Genomic DNA, 23,348 nt, shown 5'->3' on the forward strand with positions numbered 1-23,348 from the left:
GTTGCCGATATTTTCCCAGTTTCTTTGCCTTTTAATTTCATTTTTTCCCACGAACTGAAATTTACATTTTTGTAGAGCCACAGCTGTCTGTTTCTGTAATAACTATTTTTCTTGTTGTGGGCCTTAAAAAGTCTGCAAAGCTGTAACATTCTAACGCAGATCATCTGGCCTTGCTCTTGCCCACTCATGTTCCTGTGTCTCTCCCACAGGCATCAACAGGAAGGTCGTGTACTCCCTGGCAGACTCAGCTGGTGGGGTCTTCTCCATTGACAGCTCATCCGGCATCATCATCCTGGAGCAGCCACTGGACCGCGAGCAGCAGTCTTCATACAACATCAGCGTGCGGGCCACTGACCAGAGTCCTGGACAGTCCCTGTCCTCTCTCACTACTGTCACCATCACCGTCCTGGACATTAACGACAACCCCCCAGTGTTTGAGAGGAGGGACTACCTGGTGACGGTGCCCGAGGACACCTCCCCTGGCACCCAGGTTCTTGCTGTTTTTGCTACCAGCAAAGATATTGGCACAAATGCTGAGATCACTTATCTCATCCGGTCTGGGAACGAACAAGGGAAATTTAAGATCAACCCCAAGACAGGTGGGTAAATAGCACCGTACTTAGAATGCAGAGCTTCAGCTCGGCATGGTGGCTCACACCTGTAAACCCAGCACTTTGGGAGGCCAAGGCAGGAAGATCGAGTGAGTCCAGGAGTTCAGGACTAGCCTGGACAACAGAGTGAGACCCTGTCTCTACAAAAATTTAGAAAAATATATTAGCCAAGCATGGTTGCATGCACCTGTGGTCCCTACTACTTGGGACGCTGAGGTGGGAGAATTACTTGAGCCCTGGAGCCAGAGGCTCTAGTGAGCCACATTCCTGCCATTTCACTGCAGCCTGGGCAAGAGTAAGACCGTGTCCAACACAAAAAAAAAAAAAAAAAAAAAAGAATGCAGAACTTCACTATATCCTGCTTCTCCTCCACTCTGCCAGCCCTTCTTGGCGGACTCTTTTTCCTCCTCCTACCTCCTTCACAGAGGAAACAAATCTGGTAGCAGGGCCCACATGCAGACCACAGAGTGCCCTCCAGCTTTTAAGGATGGCTCCTGCTAAATTTTAAGCTCCTTGCTGTGGGCTTACTTAGCAAATATCTTACCCCCAGGTTGGCTCCAGAATTTCTAGATGGGAGGGCTCAGGGTCAGCAATATGGTTTCTCAATGGGGAGAGGAAATACTATTTGTATTCCAAGAACAAGAGTTTGTTTGATTTTCTCTCTTTTCTGTTTGATGTTGGGTGTTTTGACTTCAGTCATATGTGCACATGTTGGAAAATGTTCGTGGGGATGAGCCTCCATGTGCAACTGTCCACACTTGGACTGCCACTCTTTCATGACCTGCATAGGCAGATGCTGATAAGTGATCTGCATGGTGATATGCAGCCTTCTCAACCCAGCACCCCAAATAGACTCATCAGTGAGCTGGAACTGGTGCTTTGTTTGAACCCAGTTCACAATTCCTGATCAGAAAACTCATTTCTCACCAGATCCTTTTCCAGCTCTGGGGGAACGTGTAGCATCACCTAGGGAATAAAAAGGTGCTTTGAAATAAAGGGAAAGAATAAGAGAGAACCCTGGGGCTTTCTCTTCACCAGCGAGTTAATAAGTATTAGAGGTGCTTCAGGCAAATAAAGGTCGTAATTCTAGAAAACAAGCTTGGATATTCTTTGAAGACTAAACATACTCATCCTTGTGTTTTCATAGAGTGTATGGATTTCTATCCCAAAGCTCTTTGGTGGATATTCTCACTATTTCCCAATTCCCCTATGAGTAGTCAAGGCAGTTCCCATTTTGCAGATAACAAAGATGAGTTTCTCACCTTCCAGCCTTTGGACATAGTTCCCTTGTCACTCAGGGAGTATGCACCTGTTGAACAATGTGGCAAAGGAGGTCCATTTTCCTTTGGATAATCCAGTAAATATGAGCAAGAAACCATTATAATTAGCAGTGTTTATTTAACATGGCAAATACTCCAGGCTCTTATTAAGTAAAACCAGAACTTTAAAGACGTTGAATAATTACCACAATGTCCACTGTTAATAAGTGGTTTATCCAACGTTTGAACTAAGATCTTTCTGACTCTGGAATGCATATTCTAATATAATATAATATAACACTGCTATACTATAGGGATACCAAAAATGTAAGAAATGCAGTCTTGGCCCTTAAGTATTGGAAGGTGAAAATATTGATGGAAGAATTGCATCACAGTCTCTCCTGGCAGTAACTGTTTACTAAAGTCATTATCTCAAATAAAATGTATGAGGGTTTCCCTCATTTAAATATGTGTTGGCCCTAGCCTGTCTAGTTATGGCCATTGTGTATAAACACCATGGGGAAATGGCTAAGTACTATTTAAATTTAGCACTGGTTAGCAAGACTGGGATGCAAAATAAGCACTAGGGGTGGTAAGTGCTAAGAAAACTTAATTATGGAGAGAAAGAGGCTCTTGTTACAGGTATGATTTCTGTGTTTTGACTTAGGTAGAAAGAGCCTATTGGCAGTCTTAGCAACTAGAGAAGTTGCCTGTCTGGAAATGTGAATGGTCATGACCTTCTCACCGGTCCTCATGATTGTTCACTAGGTGGGAGGAAAGTAAATGCCCTTGAGAAGTGTTCTGCAGGCAATACAATGACTGAAGACTGCAGGATTAGGTTACCTCCCCAGAAAGGGCTAGGATGGGAGGGATATAGCACCAACACCCAGCTAGGTGCTTTCACGTGTTCTACTTATTTAAGCAATTCTGTGACATGGACATTATCATCTCTGTTCTGTAGTTGCGGGCACTAAACTCAATATGTGCCTGCTGAGCTGTCTGATTTCCAAGTAGTTCCTTTTCCATTATGTCACTATACCTTGAGATTTCTGAGATCTTTGCCCTCTTTGTGCCATAATTGCTTTAGATAAGTGCGTTTTAACTTGGCAAGGCAACTTTGTGGTTAATCCCATTCAGTGAAGTCTGCAAGTATTTACTTGCTGACAAGAATGGGGTCATACCATCACATCCCCACATCTCAGCTCATTCTTTGTCTTCTTCTGTCCACCTGAGGCATCAGAAGACACCTATCAGGGATGCTTGTTTTTGTTCCTACTCGTTAGTTGTGTGAGAGTGAAGATGCCAAAGATTTTCAACTGCCTCAGAGATGTTCATAAATGGTTACAGAAACATGTAAAGACTTTTCATTTCTTCAGGGTTATGTTTGATGGCTAGCTATGCTCTCACTGACAGCATTAATCAGACTTCTGTAATACTTTCGGTAAGGCATTAAATAAACAAATTCCTGAATGTTTAAATTCTTGGCTGGAGAGGATGTTAGAAATATTACCATGATTATAGAATTGCTGACCAGTGTTTTTTCCTAATCAAATATAAAGCTCCCCATTTTTCTTCAAAGGGGGTATTTCTGTCTCTGAAGTCCTGGACTATGAATTATGCAAAAGGTTTTACCTGGTAGTGGAAGCCAAAGATGGTGGCACCCCAGCTCTCAGCGCTGTGGCCACTGTCAACATCAACCTCACGGATGTTAATGACAACCCTCCCAAGTTCAGCCAAGACGTCTACAGTACGGTTATCAGTGAAGACGCCTTGGTGGGAGACTCTGTCATTTTGGTAGGTACCTGAGGTTGGGGATGGTTCTAGATGTCTGGGACTAGTCATCCACAATAAAGTGAAGAAGAAAGCAAAGTCTGTCTTGGATTTTCTTCACACGTCCCCCTTTCCGTGTCCATTTGTCCCCAAGAATGGGAGCCATCTTTCTATGGCTCCTTCTGTAATCTGTATATTAGGAAGAGTCTGATAGATTAATTTATATCAAGGTGTGATTGATAATCACTTATTTCCCAGGAGCATATCTTTTTTGAGAAAACAACACAGACCATGGGATGAATTTTTAATGATGGCCCCCTACTTAGATGTGAACATAGATGACAGGTTATTAGGTGGCTAGGTGGAATACATTCTTTTTTTCTTTTTTTTTTTTGAGATCTGTTGCACAGCATGATGAATATAGTTAATAGTGGTATATTTTACATTTCAAAATGGCTAAGAGTAAGTTTCAAATGTTCTCACCACAGAAAATGCTAGGTATTTGAGATACTTGATATGTTAATTAGCTTGATTTAATTATTCCACGTTGTGTTCGTAAATCATAATATCACTTTGTACCCCGTAAATATATGCAACTATGATTTGTCAATTTACAATTTAAAATTATTAGATTGCTGAGGACAAAATAAAATCCTTGTGCTCCTTTCCCCCTACACACACAGACACACAGAGTTGGGCAGCTACAATTTGGAGCAAACCTAAGATTGATTGGCCACTCTTAAAGGAGACTTTTCCAGAAGGAACTTTTTCTAACAGTAAGAACAAGCCATGTATCCTGAGAACACAGATTCTCTTAGACCGCAAATTACATTTTGGAACAATGAGTCCCCTTCTCACCATCCTTCCCCATCCCTTGGCTGGCAGATCCCTTCCATCCAAGTCATCTCGTTGCAGGATGAGGCTGGAGCAACTCTCTGCTGGAGGACAGTGCATTTCTTATACATCAGAAGTGCACTCCTCAGGCCCGCTCTGCTTCCTGGAAAGTATACGAATATTTCCATACATACAAATTTCAACATCATCAACCTGGAACAATAGACAGAGGGGCTGTATATTTGCTGTGGGGGAAGGGGAACTTTCTTGGCTTCCTTAACATGGAAATGCGTAGGCCTAGAGAATCCCTGACTCAATGGCAGAGACCATAGCTTGCAGGATTGGGAAGAAATCAAAGCATTCCTGTCCATTAGCTTTGGGGTCTAACCATACTGTCTCAAACCCTGAGGAAAATCAGGCCTAACAGGCATCAGGCTGTGGGCAGGTAAAAAATTAACATAGAAATAAAATGGCAGCTGTGGGCCTGGTGCCACCCTCCTTCAGCTGATCAATCATCTCTTCTGCTGGGGGCGTGGTCACTAACATTAGAGAGCAGAACTCCCGAGAAAACTGTCACAGCTGCACCCATTTAAACAGATCTGAGACCCTAAGAATCAACCTTTGCTCTCTTATGTCATGACTTTTCTTTGTTTTGCTTGTTTTCCATGAAGCTAATAGCAGAAGATGTAGATAGCCAGCCCAATGGACAGATTCATTTCTCCATTGTGAATGGAGATCGGGACAATGAGTTTACTGTGGATCCTGTCTTGGGACTTGTGAAAGTTAAGAAGAAATTGGACCGGGAACGGGTAAGCTAACTTAAGACAGTGTCCTTCCCATCCACATCCACCGCTTTCCTAGAATCAGGGGCACAAGCTCCAGGGGTATAAATAGGAAGGAAGGTTCTCCATTCTAAGTAATGAGAGTAAATAAGGATGGGCTAAAATGCAGCATGAAATATTAGGGTTAGACCATTGATAGAATTTTCTTCCTATAACAGATGCTGGTTATGGAGGTTTTAAAGAAAAGATAAATACGTATCTTTTTAGGTGGTTTGAATTTTAGCCCTTCCTAGAGCAAAATACTTTCAGGGTATTGGGACCCTGTGGTCCTGACTTTACGAGCAACTTTAGCCCTCAGTGAGCAGACACAAAAAGATCACCTGAAGGCATCTAGGTCAGAAAAAATCGTCCAAAAATTTCTCTGTCCAAGGTTAAGTGAAGTTTCTAAACATTGTCTTTCTTCACCAAAAACATGCATCTTCAAAGGGAAATTAAATATGGAAAAGGATGACATGATATTGATGCTGAAAAGCAGATAGACTCTACTGGGTGATATATGCCCATAACCCCAGAAATATTAACATTGACAAATAAGACAGATCAGCGATGACAACTGTTGCATTGAGCAAAGGCCCAGAGCCTGGGTCCTAACCAGGGTGGTTTTGTCCCCCAGGGACTTTTGGCAATGTTTGGAGACATTTTTGGCTGTCATAACTGGGCAGGGGGTGATACTGCCTCCTACTTGACAGAGGTCAGGTTACTGCTAAACATCCTAAAACACATAGGTCAGCCCCCAACAACAAAGAATTATCCAGACCCAAATGTCAGTGGTGCCAAGAATCACCTGGTCTAGAAAATCAAACTAAAGATGGTTGATCTTTGACAAAGCACAGCCTGAAGATCCAGTTCCTCTGTGTGTGCACAGAAGGAAGGAAGTGCTATACCTCTTTACTGTCACCTCTTTGTACCTTGGCAGGTGTCTGGATACTCTCTGCTTGTCCAGGCAGTAGACAGTGGCATTCCTCCAATGTCATCAACTGCAACTCTCAACATTGATATTTCCGATGTGAATGACAACAGCCCAGTGTTTACACCTGCCAACTATACTGCTGTGATTCAGGTGAGCAAATCTTGCCTGCCAAGCACTTGTCCCTTTGCATTCAGCTTTCTTCCTCTGCTGTGGTTTACTCATTGTGGTTTATTGCTACTATTACTTAATGTCCTCTCATCCCTTCATAGGGCAGGTATGAAAAGAACCTAGTTCTTCTACCACAGCTGATTAATAAATGTGAGTAAGAGCTATCGAGGGGTGGATTTTTTTCAAGTGTCAGGCGCTTTATGCACACTGTCTCTCCCCACAACAACCCTGTGAAGAGGAATGGTGGATTGGCCCCCACTTTAAAATTGAAAGAGCTAAGGATCTGTAAGGTTAAGTAATTCACCCAAGATCATGCAGCTGGTAAGTGGCAGAGTCAGGATTTGAATTTGGGACTATCTTCTGCAAAAGAATTCTCTTTCCCCAGTGGCAGGCTGCCTTTAAGCAACTTTATGCTATTCTGGCAGATGACAGAGATTGATACACATTGTCTCATCAGTCAAAGACAGATTGGGCATCAGGATAGAGCTGGTAGTCATTAAAATTAATTTTCCATAACCAATTTGTTTAACACTTTAAATCCACCTGCTCTTTAAAATCAGACTGCAGGATAGAGTAACTTACTGCTGATATTCTGCTGTAAGAGAGAGTGGCTCTTCTTCCCATCTATTTTTTATTCCACGAGCACAGTACTAGGTACTGAGCGTCCACTACTTCCCAGTATTTCCAGGAGCTGAAAGCACAACTTTAGGAGGATCAGGAAATCCAGCCCAGGAAAACTGTCAGTGTAGAGAACTTAGAGGAGACAGAGTGATGTGCATGTCTTGGAGGGCCACAGGTGTTCTAGAGAATCAGTTCTTGCCTGATCCAGTTTGGCCTCAGAATCACTCCCAAGGAGTCCCAGGACTTTGTGGGTGGAAGGTGAAATGTGAGTGGGCCAGGTCTTGAGGGTCCCCTTTGGAATAACATTCAAGAATTTGAGCCTGACCAGCCATAGCTGGCCTCCTCAGACCCCAGGGCCACTGAGCTGTCCAGCAATCAGACTGGAAGGCAGCCTCGAAGGAAGCAGCTGTCTGCTGGTTCCCACCCCTTTGTCAGCGAAATCTGATTCTTTCCCTATGGTTTTCTCCTCCTCTCTGATGCTTTTTCCAGCAGCTCTGCATTCTTACCACACTCCTGCTTCCCCAGAGCTTTGCCCAGAGTCCATACCTTCCTCCATTTCTCTTTCTCTCAGCTCACTCTTCTCCATGACTATTGCTCACAAGGATGCTCTCTGCCCTCATGGCCTCTGTTTGCTAACCCCAAAACAAAGTGGGTTTCTCCTACTCAATATTCAGTTTTATGACACGCATCGATCAGCTTGACAGACTGTTTTCAAATGCGCAACAGGAGGTCAACAGTTAAAGCACGGAGAGGCTCAGCCCATGAGCGATGATGGGGCCCCTATCCGCAGGGCAGGCATGTCTGTGTTACCTTACACCCTTCTTCTCAGATGGTGACTCTGAGGGCCATACCGTCTCTCTCCCTGTCTTCTATGCAGGAAGCGGCCTTTAGAGAGTAAGCAAACAAATCAGTCAGCCTTGTGTTTTGTGTGCTGCTGAATATGTTGTCAGCGTGAAATAGTAAGTATATGTGGGGCTATGGTGGTCCCACGACTGATTCCAGAGGGAGACAGTGTCTAGTTTTTGATGACCAACAGGACACTTGTGAAAAGGAGCAAAATAAGAGGTCTCTACAGTCCTTTTCTCTTTCTTCTTCAAAAAATATGCCTCCGTTTTCCTAACCCAGAATGACTTTCTTATTCCCACACATGGTTTTCATAAGACTAATTCAGCACATAAAACTTGACTGGGTCTGCCCTCCAAACTGTAGTGTATCATCGTCTCCATTTCTGCAACCCAAACTCGTTTAATCCTTACATCGATGGCGTCATGAGGCCTGAGCTGATACAACTGATTTCAGGCCCAAGCTGTGGTATTGCTGAAGCCTCAACAGAGTAGGGGAAAGGACAGCAAAGACTGAGCTACAGAGGATTTAATTTGGCATTTTCAACGCGAGGATAATCTTTGACCCAAGAAGGAGCTTTGCATTCCCATTTGGGGAAAAAAACAGAGAAGTTCTGCAAAATAATGCTTACGTAATAGAATCAGGACTTCCAAGAATTCTGATGAAATTAAGGATTCCCTTTCTGTTCATTGTCAAATTAAGGAATGTTTTACCCTAATTCCCTTCCCTAAAGGAATGTGGCAAAACCGTGTTCTGGAGAATGAGGCAAGGTATAAAGCCCCATTTTCTACTGGGAATATGCCTTTGTATATTGACTAGAAAGCTGCCAGGATGTCCCACCAGAAAATCCAATGCCGTGACATGGTGTGTTGGGCCTCAGCATAGTTGTGTTGTGACATGTGTGTGTGAGGAAGTGCCTCCCCATCCCAGTGGAGCTCTTCAGGTCAGCTTGGGCATTGCCAGCTCACCCAGGACAAGGTGTGCCCAGCACCATGCTCAGAACCTGTAAACCCATGCAGCTCCAAGTCCTTGTGTTCACACTGGTAAAGGATTGTCCCATAGGTGGTTGTGGGAAGCAGCCAAAGATAAAAAACATGACAGTTACAGACACCAACATGTTTTCAGAAGACGAGATAATATCACAGGGAATCCCTTCTGCTGAAAGCCCTGTTTTCTAGCTCAGCACTCTCAGCCTGTAATGATGGATTTTTGTTTTTGTTTTTAATCAATGCGAAGAGAAGTGTAATTTTATCTTCCTTTTTACTATATACTCTTTTATGCAGGAAAATAAGCCAGTGGGCACCAGCATCTTGCAGCTGGTGGTGACAGACAGAGACTCCTTTCACAATGGGCCTCCCTTTTCATTCTCTATTTTGTCGGGAAATGAAGAGGAAGAGTTTGTGTTGGACTCCCATGGGATCTTGCGGTCGGCTGTGGTCTTCCAGCACACAGAGTCTCCGGAATACGTGTTGTGTGTCCAGGTATGGCATCGCGCCCTGTCTCCATCGTGCTGTCTTTCTTTCTCGTGCTTGTTTCTGTCCACTTTGGTGGATTTTTTCTTTGCTGAGTAAGTCAACATAATTCATTACTATGCAGGAGTGTTCCCCTTTTAATCTCAAATTCAATTTCACACCAATAAAAGCTGCCTGTGTGTGTGAAATTGAACAGGAAGGAAGGGAAGCATCATTGTTCAGGAAGGACATTCCTGTAGAGTATGCCCAACAGATGGTCACTGGGCTTAAATCTGCATTCTAAAAACTCCTGCTGCTTTACACTATTACCCACCACATTACCCCACTTGGGGCAGCTACCAATCCCCGTCGTAAGGGGATTTAGCCGTGTCATGCCTCTGCTTGATAGGCCTTCCCCAGTGAGGCAGGAGGGGACAAAGGACTCAGCTGGCAATGGCCTCCAGCATGTCAGTTCCTCATGGTCATTGGCCTGTGTGACATGAAATGGGACAAAGAGGCAAAGGTGGCAGGTATGCAGAGTATAGAAGAAGCAGGAAATGAGAGGGCCCCCAGAAGTTCCCATGTACGATTTCTGCAAATACCAAGATTTGGATCCCATCAGGGAAACTGAGTGATTTTTTCTATCCACTGTTGCCTACAGAGGACAATCTAGGCTCATTATTATTGGTGAAAATAATAGCAATAGTAATTATTGGTATTGGTATAGCATTGACTTGTATACATTGTCTCTTTGGATAAATTACACCTTACTTTACTCCATGAAACCTTCTGAATTAAGGACTGCCAGCTCCAAGCACATCAATGAACTTTTCAATTGCCATCCGCTCCTCCAACAATATTGTGTAAATGATTTTATATCACAGGGTAGTACTCAAGGCAAGGAGAACTTTTCAGTGCCTTCTCACAGAAGCTAGCACAGTTTGCCTATCCTGTCCAGATACAGAGCAGATTTCACATCTTAGGTTTTAGAATCTTTATAAAAGGGTCTCTCTCTGAGTCCCTTGTATTAAACTACCACTGAGTCCTGCGTTTTCTTCCTTTTGTCAGTCATATTCCCATTGCCACTGCCTCACTGTATTCTGCACAGCCCCATCATCGTGCTACTGTGGCAGGAGCCTCCTGGGTGCTTCCTCTGGCTTTAGCTTCATTCCCTTCTGACCCAACCCTTCACTCCTCCCATATTAATCATTCTACTTAGATTATGTCATTCCCCTTAATCAGGGACCAGCAAACTACAGCTCTTGGGCCAAATCCTGCCCTCAGCCTGTTTTTAACAATGAAGTTTTACTGGCACACAGCCTCCTTCATTTAGATATGTGCTGTGACTGCTTCCTTGCATAGGACAGCCTGGCATGGTTGTGATAGAGGCTGTATAACCCGCAAAGCTGAAAATATTTATTATCCAGTCCTTTTCAGAAAATGATTGCTGATCCCTGCCCTAAACTAAAACTATCTGTTGGTTTCCTAGTGTTTGAAAACTTAGGCCCTGCAGGCTGAATTCTGCCCCAGACTTTCAGATTTTGAATTTCAGGACCTTTTGACAGACACCACTCTCCAGTCCTTCTCTGGCCACAGGCCTATTGCTCTCTCACCTTATACCCAGCAGCTTCATGCCTTTCTTTCATCTTTCTGGCCTCTGACTTGTGAATGGGAAACCTCTGGTCTATGAAGTCTAAACTCCACTCTCCTTTGAAGCGCTCCACGGTTTGACTTCAAGTTCAATCTAATTTGCTAAAGTTATCTCCTCCTCCATGAATTTTACATTCCAGCGTGTCTTGTTCACATCATCCATCAAATAAAGTATGTGATGATGGCAATAATAAAAATAACAACAGATGGACACAGTGGCTCACACCTGTAATCCCAGTACTTTGGTAGGCCAAGGCAGGAGGATTGCTTGTCCTCAAGAGTTCAAGACAGCCTTGGCAACATAGTGAGAACTCATCTCTACAAAAACAAAAACAAAAAATAAAGTAGCCTGGTGTGGTGGTGCACATCTATATTCCCAGCTACTCAGGAGGCTGAGGTGGGAGGATCACTTGAGCTCAGGAGGTTGAGGCTACAGTGAGCTGTGATTGCACCACCACTGCACTCCAGCCTGGGTGACAGAGCAAGACCCTGCCTCTAAGTAAACAAAACAAATAAACAAATAAAAATAACAATGACATGAACCATCATGTACTAAGTGTATCTATGGATGAGACCTGGGTTTAGTGCTTTGCAACAACTCTGTCTTTGAATCCCCACAACAGAAGGACCCTGTGAAGTGAGGCTACTATTTTACTCATATTAAAAATACAAAAACTGAGGCTTAGAGAAGTTAAGTAACATACTCAAAGCAGGATATGTAGTGGGTGACAGAGACAAGATTCAAACTCAGGTCTGCGTGATGCCCAGGCACCGGCTTTTTCACTGCCTTCCACACACAAGGACACATCTCTCCCCAGATCCCACTTGGTCTGCAGGGTTCACATTTTCAGATACCTGCTCCATAAACCCACCTCATGGGAATCTGCCCTTCTGAAGCCCTGCCCTTCTGAATACTTCCGCCTTGCATGCCATCGGTGTTCAGTAAAGACCTGTTGCCAGAGTGGATGTTCTGTTAATTATTATACATGGAAGGAAAAGAAAAAGCGTTTTTATCAAGCTACCTAGCTTTTCTTTTCATTGTGTTACATTTTATTTGAAGCCTTACCGTGATATAATTCCCACTTAAATTATGTCATTTCTTACATATGCAGAAAGGTGCTGTCTGGGTTCAGTCAAAAGGAAATAATCCAACAAAAAACAGAAATTTCTCCTCCAAGTGGAAAGACCACTTTATGAGGTTTCCCCTGTGGTTGCTGCATAAAATTAAAACAAGGTCAGCCCGTTGCAGGCTTATTGACTCTTGTAGCCCTCTGTCCTCCTTCTCTATTCACCCCAGCCGGCTTTATTGTGTTGATACATTTTATTGTCCATAGCAGAGTGTACATATGGGGATGAAAGGTGATAAATCACTCCTCTTACTTAAACACGTCCTCAGCATTTTTCAGAATAGTGGCGAGGGATGAAGGAAGAAGCAAATGTAAATGTACAGACGTCTTCTATCTGTGGGTTTTTAAAAACTTGCTATGGTTAGTTTTCTTCGTTCGTTGCCTTTTCACCTCTTGGTTGTTTTAGGCAAAGGATTCAGGCAAACCCCAGCAAGTTTCTCACACCTACGTTCGCGTGCGAGTCATCGAGGAAAGCACCCACAAGCCCACAGCCATTCCCCTGGAAATTTTCATTGTCACCATGGAGGATGACTTTCCTGGTGGGGTCATTGGGAAGATTCATGCCACAGATCAAGACATGTATGACGTGCTCACGTTTGCCCTGAAATCGGAGCAGAAAAGCTTGTTTAAAGTGAATAGTCATGATGGGAAAATCATCGCCCTGGGAGGCCTGGACAGCGGCAAGTATGTCCTGAATGTGTCTGTGAGTGATGGTCGCTTCCAGGTGCCCATTGATGTGGTCGTGCATGTGGAACAGCTGGTGCATGAGATGCTGCAGAACACTGTCACCATCCGCTTTGAGAATGTGTCCCCTGAGGACTTTGTGGGGCTGCACATGCATGGGTTCCGGCGCACCCTGCGGAATGCGGTCCTCACCCAGAAGCAGGACAGCTTGCACATCATCAGCATCCAGCCCGTGGCAGGCACCAACCAGCTGGACATGCTGTTTGCGGTGGAGATGCACAGCAGTGAGTTCTACAAGCCAGCCTACCTGATCCAGAAGCTGTCCAATGCCAGAAGACACCTGGAGAATATCATGCGCATCTCAGCCATCCTGGAGAAGAACTGCTCAGGGCTGGACTGTCAGGAACAGCATTGTGAGCAAGGCTTGTCACTGGATTCCCACGCGCTTATGACCTACAGCACGGCTCGCATCAGCTTTGTGTGTCCGCGTTTCTACAGGAACGTGCGCTGCACCTGCAATGGTGAGTGCAGTTTTGAATGTTCCCTCCCAACTCCTGAGACTGTAGGAGTAGACTGAGTTATCATTCCAGCATGCCTGCGTTCAGTCATTCGTTCAACTAAATATTAAATGATCACTTACTGTGTGCCCAAAAACTGTAATAGATGCTGGGGCTGCAGGAGGTACAGTCCCATGTAGCTGTGGCTCAGTGAGCAGCACAGACAGACAAACAGGCGAGCCTATTTGATACATATTGTCAAGAAATGTACAAAGTCCTATGGAGGACCCAGCCGATGGGGGGATTTCCCAAAGGGAGTATCCTCTAGGTAGAGATAAGGGTCCAGTAGGAATTAGGGGAGGGGAGGGAGAGCCTTCTAGGCGAGGGGCAGCTTGCATGAAGAAGGCTTAGAGGCATAAGAGGAACCTACACTGGGGATGGAAAGAGCTTTCCTCTGGTTGCAATAAGCAGGGCTGGGATGTGAAATAAGGCTTGAGAGCAGGCCCAGACATCACACAAGGGCCATTAGCCAAGATGAAGAATTTAAAAATTATCCCAAGGCAGTGAGAGCCATTGGCTGATGAGAAGCGAAGAAGTGGCAGAATCCGATCTGTCTTTTACAGAGGGTGTGCTGGCTGCAGAGGGGAATGGATTAGAGGAGGCCAGGCCAGAGGCACGGAAACAAGTTAGGAAGCTGTTGCCAAGAGTAAGGGCAGTTCGATTTGCTTCAGTGAGAAACAGGGGCCAGATGTCCAGGAGCACAGTCAAGGGATGGATTCAGCCCTCAGAGTGGCAGGGAAGGAATGGTTTGTGTTGTTGATGTAACTGGCGTCACTGAACTTTGACCTTTACTGGTCAAAGGCCATAGTTGCACAGAGTCACATGCCCATAGTGATCAGTGAGAAGCACTGCCCTCTCTCTCTTTTCCTCTGTCTGACATGTGGAGCCATAAATTCACTGCCCTCTTCTAGGGAAATTGCAGCCACAGTTTTTCTAGCCAGTGTGAATTTGGTCCAAAGGGACCATGGCCAGAGGGAGGCCATTTGTAAAACATCCTTTAGGTAATTAGGGACAGGCAGGGCCCCTGGCCTCTTCCCTTGCAGAAGTTCTTGGTTGCAGTTTGGAGAATGATGTCATCGGGGGAGGCCCTAGGGGTCATAACTCCCTCTGAGAGACACTTTGACAGCCTCCAAGCAGCCCATCAGTGTGTCAGCTGCTCTCTCTGTGGTATCCAGTGAATTCTGTTTGTGATTGCATCAGGTAGAAGCAGGGATGTCCAGATTGCTTTAATATGTAAATTAGCTGCAAAGTAACTCAAATGCATACTAGGTGAAATGCATTTCTGGCAGATGTCACCAACATGCAGAATTTATGAATGCCAGCTGTCTGGGCCTTACCTACATTTCCTTTGTTGGCAAACTGATTTATACACCAAAGCTCTTCTAGGGTCTGTATGTGGTGATTCACACCAGGGTTCAAAAGGGGTTCAGAACAGGACAGGGAAGACCCTGAAGAAGAAACTATACCAGCTAATTGATCCTTGTACTCTGAGAACTCATTTATTTCTGCCAAAAATCTGCGAAGGCAACAATGTCCTAGGCACTAAAGATTCAAAGTAAAAAAGATGCAGTTCCTGCCCTTAGGAGTTGACAATCGTAAAGTCAGCTTGCAAGCACCTACTTGCTATAAGAGTGCTACAGAAAATGCTAGAGTATAGAAGGGACAGAATCTCTCCTGTGGCCAAAGGAAAGCTGTCTGTGGTATCTACACACAGAGACCACCAATGTGCTAGGTCTTCAGGGATGAGGTCATCGGGAAGAGACTGGGGTGGGGGCAGGGAGCAGACTTTGAATAATTCTTTAAAAGAAGGATTTGGAGGAGGAGTTTGCTCTCTATTTTACATAAGACGCTAATGTCCTAAATGCAATATGTTTCACGGTGATGTCTCTGCCTAGGACCCCTGTTCTCTAGTCTCCACAAACCTTTCTACTCCCAGTAAATTTAGAATGCCGGAAGGTTTTGTGAGTCAGGCCCCGGTCATCCCAAGAGGAGGCCTTCTGGGTTTGAAAAGCCAGCATTTGCTCAAGAAGAGCTTTGTGCAGAGTCAGGCCATGCTCTCAGCCTTTTCTCACCTTCAAGTCACTCTTAAAATTAAGCTATAAAATGAAATTCTACATTTTAGTGGTAAAGGAGCTCCAAAGTTCATCTAGCCCAGCCCTGTCTTCAGCAGGTGATATATGATCATCTTCATTTTATAGATGTGGTAGCTTTGTGCCTTGCCCGGGGCCATACAGCTGATAAGAGTAGCATACTGATTCAAGAAAGGGCCCTCTTGGGCCCCTACTTTATTATCTGCATCTTAAGAATAGGGACTCTTCCTTTTTAAATGTGAATCATAACCTCAGTGCTATGTACTGTAGAAGAATACTCAAATACAGCCATGCATGGTATAACAATGTTTCATCAACAAGGGACCATATATATGGTGGTAGTCCCAAACTGTGGTAATACCATATTATGCCTTTTCTATGTTTAGTTTTGTTTAGATATAAAAGTACTCACCATTGTGTTACGATTGCCTACAGTGTTCAGTACAGTAGCATGCTGTACAAGTCTGTAGCCTGGGAGCCATAGCCCATACCATATAGTCTGGGTGCGTAGTAGGCTGTGCTATCTCGGTTTGTGTAAGTGCACTCTGTGATATTTGCACAATGACAAAATAGCCCAGCGATGCATTTTGCAGAATATATCCCCATTATTAGCCAACTCATGACCGTAATGCAATTTTCCTAGCAGACTGATTGCCAGCCTCACAGTACAATCCCAGTAAGGCAGAAGTTCTCTCAGACTCCTGTGTTCATGGGGCTTACTAAATGCCCATTGCTGAGCCCCACACTTAGATATGGACAGTTGGGGTGGAGCCTAGGATTCCACACATGTAGCCTGGGTGACTCTAATGTTGCTGGTCAGGAAACCAAACTTTGAGAAATCACACAGCAAGATAAAGAGGAAAGAGTTTCCTCCAGGTGCAGGAGCAGGCTCTTTATTTTAATAGCAATAGCTTTCTCACTTCTAGAAGTATCTTTCAAATAAAAATACAACCATGAGTTGTTAAGGTATGCATTAGGCATTTTTAGGCATTTTCTCATTTATTGGAAAGGAGAAATAATTGAATTCAATAAAGGTCCCTCCCCACAACACACACACGTGCGTGCACCCACAGGTGCATACATACACCCTCACACACAATTAGTATTGGCTGCTCTTCTGTTTACTCTAGGAGGTCGGCACATTCATTAGATGGACTTTCCCACCACTTGGTGGAATAATTAGCATGATAAGTAGAGGTAACTGTCCACTCTGGGCTGTGTAGTAATGTTTAGACAAATCTGGCCTCAATATTGTATCCTCCTCCCAACTTCCAGCTCATCTTTTTCTCATACAGAGTTTTTTTGGTCCAATTATCATCATTAGCATCTTGAACCAAAATGCTGAGTTATTCTAACAAAATGAAAGCAGACTTGAATTTTGGTGCCAAATAAGCTCATTAGACTCCAGCTACCAACAAACATTGTGTCTGAACAAACTTCAAGAGATACAAAGGTCTGATGTTGTGAGGTGGTTCCTGGTGAACTTCAGAGGTGCAATGAACATTGTCACTTCAGTAAGAAAGACTGACACCAACTTAAATGAATTGAGGATGATAGATGTCCTCGAGCCCATATAGGAGATGTGCAAGAGGAAAGGGTGTCACGGCAGCCTATGGGACCTTGCTGATTGTCCATTTTTGAAAAATTGCATTCAAAAATCTAATATATAAATATTTCAAAAAGGATGCACTTGTCCAGTAGGATGGACTGCCAGTGAGACCATCAGAGTTTACAACCAGTGTGTTGATGGGTGTGGTAGAAGAAGTGGATGCCTGATTTGTCAAGTCTTTATTAAGATATGGAATATAGAATGGAACCTAGTGCTCCAAATGAAATGGATGGAGTGTTTTTGCCATGGGCGAAGCCCTGTGCTATACAGAAATGAGTCAGACACCAGCCATGCCTTCAACCAGTGGGGGATGGCACTGTCATAGGGTTTTCTCAGAATATAAAGAGGAATCACTGGAGGTGGTGCTGCCTGAGCAAGGTCTGAAAAGGATGCCTGGAATTATCTAGGTGACTAGGATAGGAGATTGAAAACCAAAGGGCATAAGAGCCAAGGCATAGAGGTGAGAACTGTTGTGTAATTCAGTGCATGGATCAAGGCAGGGACAGACAGATCAGATAATGTTTATCAAACCATGACCAGTTTGCATGCTGTTTTTCACACGCACGCAATTACATTTAACTCTTACTATAATCCTAAAGAGTAGGTCTCGTTAACTTTTTTCAAAAATTAAGGAAACCAAAACTTGGAAAGGTCAATTGACTCACTCAGAATCACAGAGCTACAGAGCTAGTAGATGACAGAGCCAGGATTCATCCTTGACTGTCTTATTCAAAGCATTTTTTAACCACAGCAGCTTACCATCTCTGCAGAGATTTGAAAGGAACTCAAAAGTTTCCTAATCCAAATTCCCGTGCACATCAGACACCCTATTTTCTATATTCCTGGCATAGTAATTCAGCCAAGTTCAAGCACCAGTACTGGAAGCTTACAAGGAAGCCCTGAGATTATCTTCTGCCTAATAGCATACCAGAACTTCTCTCCTTGTCACGTCATTCAGCTGTATCCCTCAGAGCCACGCAGATCCAACCTGACTAACCCTGCTTCTACAAACTGCCTCTAGGTAACTAAGGATAGTTGTTATGACCCTTTGCATCCTCTTCCTAGCCAAACACAAGAAATTCCTTTGCTCCTTGGCAGTAAACAAATGTGTGCTATAAAAAGTTATAGGTGGTGTTATTGGGGCACGGAGGAAGCATAAAGGAGGGGGTTATCAGGGAAGCAATGAAGCATGTCATAATAGGTCTTTGCCAGGTAGAGGATGCATTTTGTTTACTTATTCTCTCGGCAGTTAATTGAATACTGTTTTGCACCAGGCCCTGGGTGGGGTGCTGGAGATACGGTGGTGAAAGAGGCTGATGTGATCCCCATTCCCATGGAGAATGAAACAGCATCATACATTGAGCAAATGAAAGAGAGCTCAGTGGGGTGGATGGTAAGAAGTCAGGACAGTCCTTGGGAGGGATACGGTAGGATAGGTAAAGCAGGCCTGCTGACAGGTGGCCACTGCACTTCTAATAAGTGCTGTAAAATAAAATGATGACGGCTTCTGTGAGGCAGTCAGACACTTAAAACATGTTTGTGATGTGTTTTTATATAGCACAGAAGAATCTGAAATTGGGTTTGCACTTTGGCTGGGGTTTGTTAATGCTAATTTTCTGAGGAGAGAGCCAATCCCAGTGGCTTTGAGTAACCTTCAGTGTTGTCTATTAATCTTAACAGGTTAACGCCCTACAAACTGGGAAGTTTCTATTTTTCATTCATAAGAAATACACCTTGGCAGATCCCTCATCTCCAGTATGCATGAGTCCCACATTGCCAGGAGAGGTGTAGAGGTCCCCATCTTGGTGGTGATACCAGCTTCTCAGTGTATGTGTTTTCCTTTCTATATTCCACCCATACACAGCTGCCCCAGAGAGGAGGTCTTGAATGAAATTGCACTTGGCCTTTAGTGAAATCATACAGAAAATATGGCTGAGTCAAGCAAACACCATTCTGGATGATTCTCTGCTTCCGAGAGAACCATAAGAAATGACTTCAAAGTTGAGACTTCCGTTTTTTAAAACTTCTTACAGGCCATGAATTAAGAAGGGAGCTTTTTGACTTATGTGGCATTTGTCAGGACATGGCATGTGGGTAAAGCACATGAATTCAGGCCATGGGATGTTTACCATTAGTTATTGGATTATTCAATGTAATGAGGCAGCAACATAAATCAAGAGGTTGAATCAGCTTAAAGTGGCAGCATAATAATCACAGCTAGATACTGATGTATTTGCTAAAAGCAGAGACTTAATCCAGGGGGCTGCGGGACTGCTGGGCAGAGAGGAGAGGAGAGTCATAAATATGGTAGCGAAACCTTTTAAAACCTCCAGAGGATCACCCTTCTCCTCCCTGCATGTTCCAAAGCTTTGATGCTTCTGTTCAAGTGAATTGTCTGTTGTCACCTCTATCGAAAGTGACCTAAATTTCCACCTGAGCAAAAAAATCAGAAGGTGGAAAACCGTTCAGGGAATGGTCACATGGTGTGCGTGTTTCTCCTGGTGGACAAGGTGCGTGAAAAAAACATCTGCACCTGAGATCGAGAATGTGGTGCAGGGCTCAACACAGGTGCACGTTCCTGTGACGCAGATGAGTAACAAGCCCCAGGCCTTATTCTATGCCTACAGTGCACACAGTATTTCATATTTCCTATCACCTACTGTGGACTTACAAATCATGAATCTGACCAAAAAAGGACAGCAAGGGAAAAGTTACACCTGAGTTCAGGACTCTGCCATGTTGCTGGGTCAAGTTTGTGTTTCCAGTTTTGACCCTGTAGTAATTTGTTTTTATAATAAATTTTTTTCTTTACAAGTTGCTTTCACATACCCTAGCCCATTTCATTCTCACAGCACTGTAAAGAATTATTATCTTGATTTTTCAGAAAAGGAAATCGAGACCTAGAAAAGACAAGTGAGTAGTTCAAGGCCACACAGTGACTAAATTAAAAAATTAGCCAGGGCCAAAATCCAGGTCTGCATCTTGTTAATGCAGTATCCTTTCCTGTTTTACAACCCCACCTTCCTGAGAGAAACTGGGAATGGGGACAGGGCTTACTCTGCCTGCTTCGTGACAGGAGCTACACACGTCTGATCCTGTCCTGACATACCATAAATGGCATCAGTTGGTTTGATGAAGTGGGACCCTTCTCCTTTCATGCTTACTGTAGTACCAAATGATGGATGTCTGAGATGCAGAGCATGTCGGCCTATGAGCCCACATCCCCCAAGCTGTCACCAAACACAGCACAAGTTAATTAAAGCTGCATTACTTCACGATAGCTAATAAGATAAACTTTCTCCCAGAAGCCAGCAGGAGTTGACACTGCCTTCTTTTAACTGGTACTCTGAAGCTGATGGAGCACTGTCTGCCACCAGAGAGAGGGTCTTCAAGGCTCTTAACAATAACAGGTGTATGTACTTCCTGCAAAGGGGATGACAGAAACATGTGGTTTCTAAAAGCATGTTAACCCTTTGGCATCCATTTAAAGCTTACCAGCTTTTATTTAGATAAAGAATTTAGGGCTTTGGCTGGAAAGAGGGTTGCTATCCCCAGAAAAGTGTTTCCTGGACCCAGACATGGGTATATCTGAGACCAAGGGGGCGCATGACATTGTTCAGGCTTGGCATACAAAGGTTAAGTCTTTCTGACCATATATATTTCAGAAAGGGCTTAATTTTTTACAATAGTTCATAGAGAGGAAAGAACTGCAATATGGGATATGGGTATTATTTCCTTTTGAGGAATCTGTTTTTCAAAACCTAAAAGTTTTTATTAGGCATACACTGAAGTTTGCACACATGATCACATCTGTCCCCTGCTAAGGAGGATGTTCCATTTACACTGGCCTGCAGATTCTAATCTGCCTTCATACTTCTTTGAGCCACAGGAGAGTAGGCCCATGAGCAGAGCAAAGAGACAACAGCAGCCGGAGCCCAAATGTTTATGGCTGAGCGTTTCCAGGCTAGAACTCAGAGAGGAGTCCCCAGAGGATTTTTAAAACATCAAGAGGTACAAAAAATATCCTTGCCGAAAACTATCCCATTAATCCTAAAGAACCTATTTAAAACAGAAAGAAAGAAAAGGAACATAGAAAAGTCATTGCTGCTGGAATGAATGTAAATACTCATTATTATATATCTAATATTTATATTGATATTATTCATTTTAGAATGTACTTATAGTATTTATATTTGGGTATTTTTAAACACATCCTCAAGCTACAGTTTTCACAGTGGGGACCGGATCTATCATAATGCATTAATTAATGACCGTGATTTAATTAGATGACATCCTATAGGTTATGACAGAAGGAAATAAGAAAAACAGCTATGAGGCTGAGCTCCAGTTGCTGGTCTAAGTACCTCTGTGCTTTAATCTGAAACAGGAGATATGGGTAAGAAAGTGAGGAACCCTGTTGTCACAGGATCCTTGGGGTGTTGCTTCTCCAGCTGAAAGCCTCTATGGTCGGTGGCACCTTTTGCCTGAGTATTTCTCACACCCACTGGGCTTCTTCTGTCCACTCAGCCCAGCAGGCTTCACTTGGCTCACACTACTGGCCCAGATCCCACACCTGCCAAGGGCGAGCCACGCGTGGAGTAGCGAGGGGTGTGTGGGCCACTGTGCACAGCCAGGCACGCTGGCACATGAGCAAGCACAGGGTTTGGCCACTGTGCACAGCAAGGCACGCCCACTGCTATGGCAGGGCAGGCAGCTCCCGGTGCTGGCCCACGTACCAGCTCTGTGTGAGGCCCCAGCTGGACCAGATGTACCACACATGGCTTCTGCTGCAGGCACTTGCATCCAGACATGCAGAATGCAGTGGTGCCCAGAAGCTTGGAGATGGCAGGAACCATAGAGCCTCAAAGAGAGTATTACAGCCCTGACTTGGGGATCCCCTAGGTCTGGGCTCCTTGAAGGACTGCAGCTCTTCTCTCCTTCTTGTCACCCACAATGTGGAGAGCAGGGGAGGTGTTTTTCAGCCCTGTTTGTATTACAGCTCTTTCAGTCCCACCATTCATCAGGTCCCAAGTTTTTGTCCCGTGTCCAGGAAGAATGAGTTACACAGACAAGTGGAAGGTGAACAAGGTGGAGAGAAGCTTCAGTGAGTGACAGAACAGCTCTCAGGAGATCCACGGTGGGTAGCTCCTTACAGCAGGCAGGTTGTCCCAAGGAGTATCCAGCTCTCAGCAGAGAGGAGACCCACAGTGGGTAGCTCCTCTCTGCAGCTGCTAGTCTGGATATCTGAGTCTGGCAGGATCCAGGGTTTTTATGGGCTCAGAAGAGAGGACGTGCATGCTGATTGGTCCATAGCCGGCCATGGGCAGACCCAGAAAAAGCACCATAAGTTCTCACTCCAGTCCGTGGACTACCTGGAACTCACAGCCCAGCCCCCAGGCTTCAGACAGTCCCTGGCTTGAAGGTGGGGCATCACTGGGGACCTGCCCTTTTCTGCCCAGGAGCCTGTCTGCCTCCTGCCACCATCAATGTGTCATCCACGGTACCCAGGCTGTTCATGCTGAAGGGCGCCTACAGGCCTGTGCTGAGCCACCCTGAGCTCCCCTGCAGCCTCCCTCCTGTGCTCATCTATGTGCAAAGTTCAGATGGGCCCAAGGCGGCAGGTGGGCTGCTGTGTTAGCACCACCCTGAATGCACGCATACCCAGCCAGGTTGCAACAGAACCCAGGTTTGGCCATAACTTTGCTCAAAATTGAAGTGGGTACTAGGAGCAGGGAGAGGCCAGGGAGCAGGAGCAGGCACTTCTGAGCTTGCAGGGGAATGGCGTGGGGCTTCCTGGTCTTCCAAGAGTGCAGGGATGCCCAGGTCCAGAGCTGTGGCTGGGCAGCTGTGGCTGTGCCCAGGAGTGTGGGGCTCACACTTGCCGACTCAAGGGAGGGTGGGGCTCCCACCTGTTCCCGGCTCCCATTAGCCCCGTGGAGCATGCCACCCCAGCCACGCCTCCCCTGCTGCAGCTGGCATCTTCACAGTGGCCATTCCAGACAAGCTATCGCTACCATCACTGTGCTAATTACCAGGGCAGGACTGGTGGTAAAAGAAAAGGCCAAAACATGTGAATAAAAGGTAGAAGTACCCAAATGCTAGATTTGTTCTGAAATACAGAGTTTAATTTTTATTGTATTCACTTATAGCTGTTTTTTAAAAACGTTACCATTATTCCTACAGGGATAAATATCTCTGCTATCATGTACCTGAAATTATCTGGCCCTTTTTTCCCCCTTTGGAACAGTGGCTTTTAAACTGGATTTTTGATGACTCAAGGTTTCTTTGCAATGCAGCCATTACATTAGAGCAGAACAGTAAT

General features: G+C 44.7%; 1 protein-coding gene across 8 annotated transcripts in view; it reads left to right on the forward strand.

Moving 5' to 3' along the window:
• LOC105484363 (FAT atypical cadherin 3) overlaps window positions 1–23,348 on the forward strand; it is a 695,427-nt gene that overhangs the window by 630,719 nt on the left and 41,360 nt on the right. For all 8 annotated transcript variants that reach the window (XM_071075445.1, XM_011745893.3, XM_011745895.3 and 5 more), the window contains 6 exons: window positions 210–599; window positions 3,450–3,664; window positions 5,146–5,283; window positions 6,233–6,376; window positions 9,142–9,339; window positions 12,493–13,291. In XM_071075445.1, the coding sequence (XP_070931546.1) occupies window positions 210–599; window positions 3,450–3,664; window positions 5,146–5,283; window positions 6,233–6,376; window positions 9,142–9,339; window positions 12,493–13,291 (1,884 nt within the window). The remainder of the gene's footprint in view (window positions 1–209; window positions 600–3,449; window positions 3,665–5,145; window positions 5,284–6,232; window positions 6,377–9,141; window positions 9,340–12,492; window positions 13,292–23,348) is intronic.

Source organism: Macaca nemestrina, chromosome 12, assembly GCF_043159975.1.
Source record: "Macaca nemestrina isolate mMacNem1 chromosome 12, mMacNem.hap1, whole genome shotgun sequence".
In the NCBI taxonomy this organism is placed as follows: Eukaryota; Metazoa; Chordata; class Mammalia; order Primates; family Cercopithecidae; genus Macaca; species Macaca nemestrina.